This window comes from Trichosurus vulpecula, chromosome 9, assembly GCF_011100635.1.
Source record: "Trichosurus vulpecula isolate mTriVul1 chromosome 9, mTriVul1.pri, whole genome shotgun sequence".
In the NCBI taxonomy this organism is placed as follows: Eukaryota; Metazoa; Chordata; class Mammalia; order Diprotodontia; family Phalangeridae; genus Trichosurus; species Trichosurus vulpecula.
In genome coordinates this window covers 34,470,273-34,482,538 of record NC_050581.1, presented here as the reverse complement: position 1 = coordinate 34,482,538, position 12,266 = coordinate 34,470,273, and the positions used below count along the sequence as shown (strand labels likewise).

The window sequence follows — 12,266 nt, the reverse complement described above, 5'->3', positions numbered from 1 at the left end:
TTATTACCCAATCCAAATTCTGGTGGCTGTTAATTGCTGACTCTCATGACATTCTTTTTCCTTCTTCAATAAGTTTAGTGCCTAGTTCAGTCTTCTTTTTGATTCCAACTCCTTTCCTCATACTAGAAGCTTTCAGTATACATCTGACACCCTCAGTACTCTAATTTTTTATTTCCCCAAACACCTCAGCTCCCATGACCACGAGGTTCTATCCAACCTCAGCTATACGCAAGGATGGTAGTAATATCACTGATATGTATTTCACTTCCACGTACATCAATTCCCAGATTCCACCATTCCATACTCTTTACGATCCCTGACCCTATTCTTCGTCTTTACTATGAACACCAATATATCCATCCCTCAGTAGTTTCCCAGGCCATCATCCTTCCTCTGCCTGTATTTTCTTCCCTTCTCAAATTCAACCCCTTGGCGAATCAGTTCAGCTCTACAGTACCCTCTATCCTCAAATCTCTTGCCCCTTGGCCCAAGTGCTTATCACATTTTTCCAAGCTCCAAGCCTATATTAATACCACCATCTTCCTCCTTTGCTCTCAACAGATGATGCTGAATGGAGCTAGAGGAAATCATGAAACAGTACTGAATAGGCAAACTGAAAATTTATGTTATCTAATCTCAAGTGGGCATTCACTGCAAGGCAATCATTTCATTTCTCCCTAATTGGTTATCTATCTCACTCAGTCTAATGGCTGTGCTAAATCTTCCTTTTTATTCCTAAACCTCCCATGGAATCCCTTCTACCTACTCTCATAGGTGAGGATTTTGCTTCTAGGTTCATCAAAAAAAAAAAAAAGAGGCCATTCACCAAGACTTTCTTCTTCTCTTTTCTCCATTTTATACCCCCTGACCTCACCACTCACTATCTGTCACCTTACTTCAATCTCCAAAAATGAGGTGGTTCTTCTCTTTGCCAAGTTCAACCCCACTACGAGTAACTTTGGTCCTATTTGTTCCCAGCATATTGCCTTCAATATTATCCCTGCTCTCTCTCTCCCATCTTCACTTTCTTACTATCTATCTTCTGCTTCTCCCCTGATCCCTACAAACATGCCCACATGACCACCATCTTTAAAAACCAGCATGGTTGGCATTTTGTATTCCTCCCTCTCCCTTCTTTCATGATTTAATGATATGAGAAAGTTATCTACACTTGGTGTCTCCACTATCTCCCTTCTCATTCTCTGGTAAACACTCTGCGTTTTAGATTTTGACCTTGTCACTTGGTTGAAATTGCCTTCTCCAAAATTACAAATAATCTCTTAATTTAATGACCTTCCCTCAGGCAGTCAATTGACAACTATTCATTAAATGCCCATGGGCCAGGCACCATGCTAAACTCTGTGGATACAAAAAAGGCAAAAGATACTGTCTCCTCTCAAGGTTTTCTTCTTAACCTCTCTCTAGCAGTTGACACTCGAATATCTTCTCCTTCTAAATATTCTTTCTTTCTTGGGTTTTCATATCACTTTTTTCTTTCTAATACCAAACTCTATTACTGTTTTTTTTTTTGGAGGGGGGAAGGTAGGGCAATTGGGGTTAAGTGACTTGCCCAAGGTCACATAGCTAGTAAGTGTGTCAAGTGTCTGAGGCTAGATTTGAACTCAGATCCTCCCAACTCCAGGGCCAGTGCTCCACTCACTGTGCCACCTAGCTGCCCCTAAACTCTATTACTGTTAAGGGCAGCACTATCTTCTTAATCACTCAGGTTCATCATTTCAGAGTCATCCTTGCCCTTATAATCTTTTACTCACCTCAAGTATCTACTCAGTTGCTAAATCTTGAAATTTTCCTCTATTTCCTCTCTCTTCTCACATACTTCACCACCCTTTTTTAGGGCCTTATCTTCTCTTGCCTCAATTATTTCAATGGCCCTCTATTGCTCTCCCTGCCTCAAGTCTCTCTCTATTTCCATTCATCTTCCACACAGCTACCAAAGTAATTTTTCTAAAACATAGATCTGAACGTGACATCCTCTACTCGGTAATCTCCAGTGGCTCCCTATTATTTCTAAGATCAAATATAAACTACTTTGTTTGGCATTTAAATATTTTTACAACCTGGACTCTTTCTACCTTTCCAATCTTGCACATTATGTTTCTTCATGTAATCTATGAACCTACCATATTTACCTACTATCAGAGGCATGCAGGAACCAGCTCTGGCTGGCTTACTGATCGTTAAAATTTCAGTATGAGTATTTAGACCTTGGGCAGCTAGGTGATGCTGTGGACAGAGTGCTGGGGCTGGAGTCAGGAAGACCTGAATTCAAATCTGACCTTAGGTACATCCTAGATGTGTGACCCTGGGCAAGTCACTTAGCCCTGTTTACCTCAGTTTCCTCATCTGTAAAATGAGCTAGAGAAGGAAATAGAAAACCACTCCAATGTCTTTCCCAAGAAAATCCCTGAAATGGGGTCATGCAGAGTTGGACATGACTGAAACAACTGAACAACAACAGCTATGCTTTGGAAATGGGCAAACACTAAAAATCAAGGCTTGATTTGTTATTTTGTGATTGCCTAGACTTAAGAAAGTGATGAAGAAAGTGTTAATACTGCGATAAAATGTAAAAGTATGTTAGGTATGTATACTGTTAGGTTTGTATACCTATGCCTACAATGCTCCTTTTTCTGTCTCCATAACTTTGCACTACTTGTCTCTGAGATTGGAATGCTCTCCCTCCTTTATCTCTGCCTCCTATAATTCCTCTCTCCCTTTAAGACACATCTCCAACTGTCTGTGGGAGGATTTTTCCAGCCCCTCAGCCAGTCTGTACTGAGCATCTGTCTCCTCTGTATGAACCTATTTATGCACAGGTTATCTCCCCCATTAGAAAGCAAACTTCTTAATAACAGACTGTTTTCACTTGTTATCTGTATCCTCAGAGCTTAGCAAAGTGCTTGGCACATAATAAGCTTTAATGAATGTTTGTTGATTGAGCAAAAGAAATCACTGTATAAGGCAGAGTGAGAGAGGAAGCCTCTTTACACATCTGGAACCAAAGTCATAAGTAGGAGTTCTTTCCCCTGGGGCAAATTCAACAGGTAGGTTTGCTTGGTGCAAAGCATAGCTAAGCAGTGCATTTATCTGGACAAAGGGGTGGTCTATTCTACAAAAAGTCCAGACCAAGTTCTTCAAACCCCTGAAAGGAGGTAGATGGGAATGACTACAGGGGAAAGTAGTCCTCATAGGAGGGAAGTCTCAGTTATGACATCTGGAAGTGGCCACTCAGGGCCCCATGATGGAGCATGGACAGTCAGTCATATGATGTGGACCTGGGAAGGACTGCCAGGGGGAGAAAGTATACTGCATCACCAGGTTACCCTTGGCAGAAAGCGCCACTCATCCCATCCCTATTAGAGTTTGGTCTAGAGTCCAATTCACTTACCAATTCCTTCTTCTTCATGCACTCCATGAGTATTATAAAAAGATGCTGAGCTTGAGTTCGAGTATAGGTGAACGTTTTCTGGATGGTAACTAGCAATTGGTCCCTCAAAGATTCATTAATGAGGCTGAAAAAAAAAGGAAACATCATTAAAATACATATACAACATCAAATTTATGACCATGAATAAAGAGTTAAAAGATTAGCTGCTTTTTTCAAGAGCTAATAAAAATATAGATTTGGAGAAGGACACAGTGGAGGGAAAAGCAAACTTGTTGAGCGGAAAAAATGTGCTCTTTGAAGCAACAGTTTTTCACCTCTGAGATTTGATTTCAAATCCAGTCTGTCCATGGGTTGACAGAAAACCATTTTAGGCTTCCAGCTATGAGGATTTCTAAATGAAAGCTAGCATGGGGATTTTCCATTTGGATTCTGATTTCAGCTGGGATCTCTGCTTGAGTTGAACATGCCAATGTGCCAGCTGGGCTAGGGAAATTTGCTTTTTTTATGTTTTTTTTTGAAAGTCATAATGCTTATGTCTAATAAGAACCTTTTGGTGATAGGTTATTATGATGGCCTAAAGCTGTTTAAATGAAGAACAAAGGTATTTGTCAGGCAGGCCCTTGGCAAAATTGTTTACAGAGGTTTTTAATATGGGATCTGTAAGCTTGTTTTTTAAAAAAATTATAACTATTATAATTGATTTGATTTCCTTTGTAATCCTGTGTGTTTTATTTTATCTTGAGGAGGGGTCTAGTCTAGCATGCCAAAGGTGCCATGACACAAAAAGCTTAAGAACTGCAGGTTTAGAAGGGTGTTTGCCTTGTCTCCCCACCCCCAAATCCTTTTCTGTTCCTTCCTCGGTCCTTTCTATACAACTTCAGCAATATGCCTGTCTCCCCTAGAGATGTCCATACCCTTTCCTTAGGTTTTTAGAACTCCCAGGAAAAGGTTCTGACAAAAGTAGTTTACACTATTATAGGAATTTAATCGATGTTTAGTTTTTCCTGGAGCAGTTGTATTTTAAGCTTTGTCTCTAATTATGAAATAGGGTGACAGGTTCCCCCACAAAGGCGAAACAGCTGACCCATCCAAGACAGAAGCCATGTGATGGGCCTTGAAGGCCAGGGAAAGCAAAGGCATAAAAAGAGGGAAATCTTAATGTCTCTCATCTTCCCGGCAACCCAAGACACTAATAAGACACTTCTGGTTCAGATGGCCCAAGGGCTCTTGGGAAAATACCCCTAGGATAAACAAGCTTGAGCACTATGCTATCAAGTTTCCCTTGGTCTGCTATGAAATAGACTCAGGATACCACCACCCATTGTGGATATCAAGGCCAACAAATATCAGATCAAGCATTTCTAAAGAAGCTATATAATATAGATATGTCCTAATTCCAAACTTGAATGTGAATGACTCTAGAGAACTTTGTACCCACACTGTCATACGGTCAAGAAATATTTGTGATTGTCCAGTTAGAATAGGCATTTCTGCATGAAGGCTTTTTTTAAATTTTTACTATCTCAAAATTTATTTTCCTTTGTCTTCCTGCTTAACCCCAAGAATGACAGAACAGTAGGTCCAGCAGACAAAGAAAATCTAGTTCAATCTCCTGACTTTGCAGATGAGGAATCTGAAGCCCAGAGATAGAAAATGACTTATCTAAGGTCAAGTACGTAGTTCATAGCAGATGCAGGAATAGATTCCAGTACCCCTGACTCCTGTCCTCATGCTCTTCCCTATTCACAATTATTATTGCTTCCCATTCCTATCGTTGTAAAACAAAAAATTTTGAGGTTCAAAACAAAGCTACCAAAGGTGGCTCAATGGTTAGAGTCTTGGGTCTGGATTCAGAAAGACCTGAGTTCACTCTGGCCTCAGACACTGACCAGTTGTGTGACCCTGGGCAAGTCACTTAACCTTTATCTGCCTCCATTTCCTCAACTGTAAAATGGGGATTATAATAGTGCCCACTGATTATTGTGGTGATCAAATGACATAATATTTATAATCAACACTTGGCACAATGACTGGCATGCAGTGAGTGCTATATAAATGTGTATTCCCTTTCCTCTCCACCTTGCTTCTATGTTCCCCTTCCATTCTCTTTCCCCAAAGTCACTCATTGTTTTCGGAGAGAGACTCTATAACATCTTAATTATACCAGCAACCTGTGACTCTCTGAGATGAGGGTTTTCAAGGCCCAATTAGTGGACTCCATTAAGATGCCATAGTTGTACCTTTTCTAGTAGACCGATGGTGATGCTAGTATTCATGAAACAGCCTCATCGCTGCACTTTGGATTTGCAGCTGAGCAGGTTGAGTAGGTTGCTGTGTAAAGACGTCACAAGAGGTCCAGAGACTAGAATGATCTGCCCATTGGGCCACTAGTGAGTCATTTATTCAATTCAACCAGGTCCTTGTTTTTGTCAGCTCTATCAAGGGTTAAACTCACAGGTAAACACTGGTCAACAGTAATTTTTTTCCATATATTTCCTTCCCTTTCTTTGTATGGAACACCACCTACATGGATATCTAGATCATCTCATCTAGCTCTCAGGGTCAGGGTCACCCAATGCATCCTGGGCCATCTCCAGTCATCCTGATGAATATCAGGTCACTGGATCCAGATGGCTCTGGAGGAGAAAGTGAGGCTGGTGACCTTGCACAGCCCTCCCTCACTCACATCCAAGTCAACTGCAAGCCGTGTCATCATTTCCCTGATGTCACGGTCCTCCTCGAGAATGAAGGACAAACCCAACAATCTAACTCTCAGGACAGGAACGGTACAAACTTTTATAGGCTGAAGGTCATTCTTGCTACTGATTTTTCAAAACTATTTATGAGACCAAGCAGAAACCAACAGCCTCATTTCAAAAGAAGAAACTGAAGACTAATGAGCAAGTGGCTTGTCCTCAACATATATACATATATATATATAAACATATATATATATACACATATATACATACACATGTAATATACATACTTCTGTAAATATCTATTTATATCGACTTAGGTATATATTTATAAACACATAAACATATACACACTCACATGAACATACGTTGAACTATGTGTTTCCAAATATCATTACACTTTTTATATTATATTATAGTATAGTATAATATTATTTGGGGCAACTAGGCAGTACAGTAGCGTGCCAGGTCTGCAGTTAGGAAGACCTCAGTTCCAATTTGGCCTCCGACACTTACTAGCTGTGTGACCCTGGGCAGGTCGCTTAACCCTGTTTGCCGCAGTTTCCTCATCTGTAAAAGGAGCTGGAGAAGGAAATGGCAAACCAAGGTAGTATCTATGCCAAGACAACCTCAAATGGGCTCATGAAGAGTAGGACATGTGACCGAAACTACTGAACAACAGTATTGTTATTTTAGCAGGGAATCAGGATAGGGAATGGACTGATGGAGTAAGGAATTCCCAAATGAAGGAGCTCCCTACCAATGCAGGTCGGCACCTTCTCTTCAATGTATAGTCTTAGAGAATGCCTAGATTATTGAGAGACTGAATGATTTACTCAGGGATCATCACACAGCCACTATGTATCAGAGTTAGGACTTGAATTCTCCTCTTTCTCCACTGCATCATTCTGTTATATTTCTCCCACTAGAATGTGAACTTTTTGATAGGTGGGGTCATTTCATTCATTGTATTTGTATCCCCAACGTCTGGCATTTAATATCATGCTCACTGATGGACTGATACCATGAAATTTTCCATGCAAAAAGCATATCTTATTTTTATTGAAATGGCTAAGGCATTTGTGATTGGGGGGACATCTATTAAAGCATGAGTTCTCTCTCAAAATGTGTTTGATTTATGTACTTCTTTGGAAAAATTGTTTGTGCCTTCCACATCTCTACATTTGTCAGCTGAAATATGAGTAAAACAGGAGGGCACCGGGCTGCATCAATGAATAACAAATGGTAACAGCAGGGTGAAGAGTCTTAACAGGACTGCCAAAGCCACATGAATGATGGTGCTCCAAAAAACACTGTGTATTAAGAGGGTGAGAGCCAACAGATTCCTCATACTGGTTATGTCCCCCAGCCTTGTGAGTGGGGATTGAAACCAGAGTATTATCATACAGTCTCTGCATGTCTTTGCTAGTCAGGCCATAGAAAGAAGGCCACATGTCCAAGATAACATGAAATAAGGACAGGTCTAATGAGAATGAGGAAGCAGGTAAAAGAGAAATCATGGTTGTCTTGCCTCTCTCTTTGGGCCTTTTTTTTTAATGAAAATCTACAACTTCTGGACACATATAAGTGTATTTGCTACAGGAAAATATTGCTTTTACTTAGATGAATGGTTTCCCCCATCTGGGGAAACTGAGCTAGTGAGGGAAGTGACTCGTCCTCTGCAAATCAGTCTCCCTCACCCCTACGTAGCCAATCAGTTGCCGTCTTGCCATTCCTACCTCTACCATATCTCTCACATCTGACTCTTTCTTTTTATTCACACAATGATGCCCTTTGCTCAGGCTTTTATCAACTTTCACCTCAGCTTTCCATGCACTCCCTGCTCAAGTTCTTTTCCATTTCTCTGTGTCCTTCATATATTTGCCAAAAGCAGCAAATACTGGCACAGTGGATAGCATCCTGGTCCAGGAATTGGGAAGATCTGAGTTCAAATCTAGCCCCAGACACTTTTCAGCTTGTGACACTAGGTAAATCATTTAACCTTCTATAGTCCCAGAATCCTCATCTGTACAGTGGAGATAATAACAGCACCTGACAGCATTGTTGTGAGGTTCAAATAAGACAATATTTGTAAAACAGCATACAAATGCTAGTTATAATTAACAGTGATAAAGTCATTTTCCTTAAGCTCAATTCTACTATGGCATTTCCTTACTCAATAAATTCTAGTGACTTCCTTTTTCCTCTAGGATAAATTTAAACTCCTGAGTTTGGCTTTAATGCCCTTCATAACTTGGCCACAACCTACCTTTCCAACCGTATATACATTATTCTCATTCCTCCATTCTATGGTTCAACTAAACTAGCTTTCATGCTTTTTATCACATATGATCTATGACAGACATTCCATTTCTCATCTCTATACCTTTGCCTGTGGCTGTCCCCCATGCCTAGAGTGCCCTTCTTCATTTCCAGTTCAAAGAATCCCTTTCTTTTCCTTCACATTTCAGCTTACGTACCATCTTCTACAGGAAGCCTTTCTCGATCCCTGCAACTGCTAGTGCCCCCCCCTACTTATCTTGTATTTATTGACTTTGAATTTATTTATATTTATTTGAATATCCTCAGATAGTTGTACATTGTCTCTTCTGATAGAATGCTCCTTGAAAGCATGTATTATTTCATTCTTTGTATTTGCATCCCCAGCAAATATCTAGGTTAGAGCCTGGTCCACAATGGGTACTTAATATGTGCTTGCTACTTGAATCATTGCTCAAGGTCATACAGGCAAGTTACCAGAACCAGGATTCAAACAAATCCTCTTACTACTCTATGCACCATGCATCACTGCTCCCTACCCTATCCACCCTTTTGTTTATTTGGTAATATATCCTATTTTTGGTTCACCATGCATTCACTCTTTAAAAATTTTTCTTATTGATGGCTTTTGTTTTTATATCACCTTAATTCCCTTCTATATCCCTCTCCCATCCAGAAAACCAACCTATATAGAAGAAAAAGATAAGCATTTGCATAGTGCCTACTGTTTGTAAGGCACTATACTAGGTGCTTATAAATACTGTCTCATACGACAAAGAATTTGTTTTTAAAGAAAAAAAAATGAGTAAGAGTAAAAAAACATATTATTCTTTACTTTGGAATTGGGATATTCCCAGAGATCTAGCAAAATTCCATTTCTTGGAGTTGAATATGTTACTTTCCAGGTTCTTCCTGCTTTTGCTGCCTAAGCTTAAGCCTTCCTTATTTAGACTGTGATAATTAGAAACTAGTGGATATCAAAACAGCCATTTCAGCTTCCCTTTGGGGGCCACTAAGATTAGCACTTAAAATTGCTTGACACCAGAAACCAGCAATCGTATTATTTATAGTTTCAGCCATTGAGGGGGAAGACTGGGGTTGACAAAATCGTGTCTAATGACTGTAACTATTAATTGGTTGTTCTTTATGTAGCATTGTTATTCCTAGCATACCTCCAATTAGAGAGCTTAGTAATTTAGGAAATGTAACCTTTAGAGTGTGAAAAGCTGCATACCACCACATTTGTTTTTCCACTGAAATATTGTAACTAGGTCTGGGACTTATTCGATGAGTCACAATTTTATTTTTTTAAAAATAGGTCAATGTTCATCAAATACTGAGTATGACCAGTAGCATGGAACATGGTTGGTATTTGTTTTCTGCTCCAACAAAGACAACATCGACATCGTCATCCCACCCTACACACCCACAACAAGGGTTTTAAATGCCAGTGGAATTTTTTCTCTCCCCTTCTCAAATTTAAAAAAATGTAGATAAATGTGTTTATAATTCAGAGAGAACCTGCTGGGTTCTCTCGCTAGTGAGAAAATAAAGACCCAGGCTGAGGTTAATGGCTTTAGAGCTGAGGAGGGAAAAAGAAGAGCCAGCTCTCTTTTATCTCATGCATTTGTCATCAGGGAAAACTGTGGGTTGTCTTTAAGCATCAAGATTCATTAATAACAACTCATTTTGGGACGAGTAGGCCATCTTTCTCTGAGGAGTATCAAAGAGCTTTAAAGAAAAGTAATTAAACTTTACCTTCACTAGCATGGGGAGTTCTCTGTGCCAGTGAAATCATAGATCTGTCCCTATCCTCAAATGAAACTAGACATTTGCTTGAGGACAACGGAAAATTTTGGTTTTAGATTGGACCTGTGACTTAATCGGTCTAGCAAATTCCAGTGAAACTCTTTCCACCAGTAAAGGTTGCCACCTGCTTTGAATATCATAGTCTTTAAAAAAACCATTCGTTCATTTATTTTAATTTTGCTTCTATTTTCAGTTTCACACTCTTGCTCTCCTGCCACCTCCTCCCTCATTCATCGAAAAGTCAAGAAATGTTATAGCCATTATACTGCAACCTACAGTCTTAAGAGTTGCCCTGTGCACAGATAAAGGTTAAGTGACTTGTCCAAGGACACAAAATCAGTGTGTGAAAGAGGTAAGGCTTGAACCCAGATCTTCCTATGATAACATTAAGTCATGTTACCTCTAAGATTGATTGCTAACTGGAAATGGAAGGCACAGAAGGGTTGCCAAATTTACTCAGGTTCATTCATCATTTATATAGTAGAGCTCACTCCCCTCCTTGGAAAACAAGCCATTTGGATACGAGACAAAACAGAATAATGTAAAAATGAATACAGTCACATGACTCCTTTGGAGAGGAAATGGAAGAATGCTTGGAACTGAAAATGGATGATATCGAAGGTAGGCAGCCACCTAAGGCGCAACACATTTGTGGAAAGAACAATGTTTACTAGTACTGTTTAGAAAAGGTAGAATGTCTCAGTTTTTAGAGGGTTCACCAAGGATTAGGAAGACCTCTGTTCAAGTCTGGTCTCTGACAGACTTTTTTATTGTTGTTATGCAGCTGTTGTGGTCATAGCTGACTCTTCATGAACCTACAAAGATACCAGAGTGGTTTGCCATTTCATCGTCTGACTCGTTTTACAGATGAGGAAACTAAGGCAAACAGGGTTAAGTGACTTGCCCAGGGTCACTCAGCTAGTAAGTGGCTGAGGCAGGATTTGAACTCATGAAGATATGCTTCCTGATTCTAAGCCCGGTGCTTCATCTGCAATACCACCTAGCTGCCATGAGTGACTTTAGCAAGTTACTTAAATATCTAAGTACTTTTTAATCAACTTTATATCATTTGAAGGTTTGCATTGCAGGAGGAAGTTTCCCCACAGAGAACACAGATGAAATCAAAGGCCAAACAAAATGAGGGGAAAATGCACATATTTTTAATGTCTGAAAACTCCCCTCTCTGAGGCACAAAAAGTCTTTTGTAAAAATTTAAGGTATATGTGTTGTAAGGATGCCTCAAACTAATGGACTGGGGTAAGATTTTCAGGGAGCACAAAGATGTTGCCCTGGAATAGGTGAATTACGCTGTTTGTTCAGCAGAACACAGCTATTTACCAAGAAGGCGCTTCTTCACAGGACATCTGTGAAAAACGTTAGGCATCAATTCTGGTAACATAGCTACCCCAAGGCTGTGTGGGAGGCTCAGGCTTACAAAGACATGGTTCAAGATGGCTTCCGCTACCTGACTAGGGCTAACTATCACTGTCGCTGCCTGCTAAATGGATCACTGACGCAACTTTGAAAGTCATTAGAGGTTTGAAAATGATTCTAGACCCTTTGTTACGGGCGAAGGAGACTCAGGAGCCCTGTTATAATGAAATAGTATCTTTTATATGCTCGGTAAGTCACTTCTCTGGATGTGGATGCCAGCCACCTTATATTGACTTATCACAAGGGGTTAACCTGGGTGGGGTCTGTGAACTTTTGCTAGTGATTTCAATATAATTTCTTTCCTTTGTAATCCTACGTATTTTATTTTATGCATTTAAAACATGATTCAGAGAAGAATCACGTAAACTTCACCAGACTGCTAAAGGGTTCCAAGACACAGAAAAAGGTTTAGAATTGCTTAAAGGGTCAGAGATCGAGAACAAGGAGGGCCACCTAATACAATCTTTTTATTTTGCAGGTGAGGAAATTGAGACTCTCCTAAAAAGTTTAAGTGACTTGTCCAAGGTCATTAAGACAGGAAATAGTATAGCTAGGATTTGAACTCAGGTCCCCTGGCTCCAAATTTAGCCTTTTATCACTGTATCATGCAATTAGTTGATGTAACAATGACACTC

At 39.9% G+C, this 12,266-nt stretch overlaps 1 protein-coding gene across 1 annotated transcript in view; it reads right to left on the bottom strand.

Annotated features, from left to right (window-relative positions):
- Nucleotides 1-12,266, bottom strand: part of TRPM3 (transient receptor potential cation channel subfamily M member 3) — a 725,609-nt gene that overhangs the window by 214,672 nt on the left and 498,671 nt on the right. Inside the window, 1 exon segment of the mRNA XM_036738414.1 lies at nucleotides 3,410-3,533. Coding sequence (XP_036594309.1) covers nucleotides 3,410-3,533 — 124 coding nt within the window.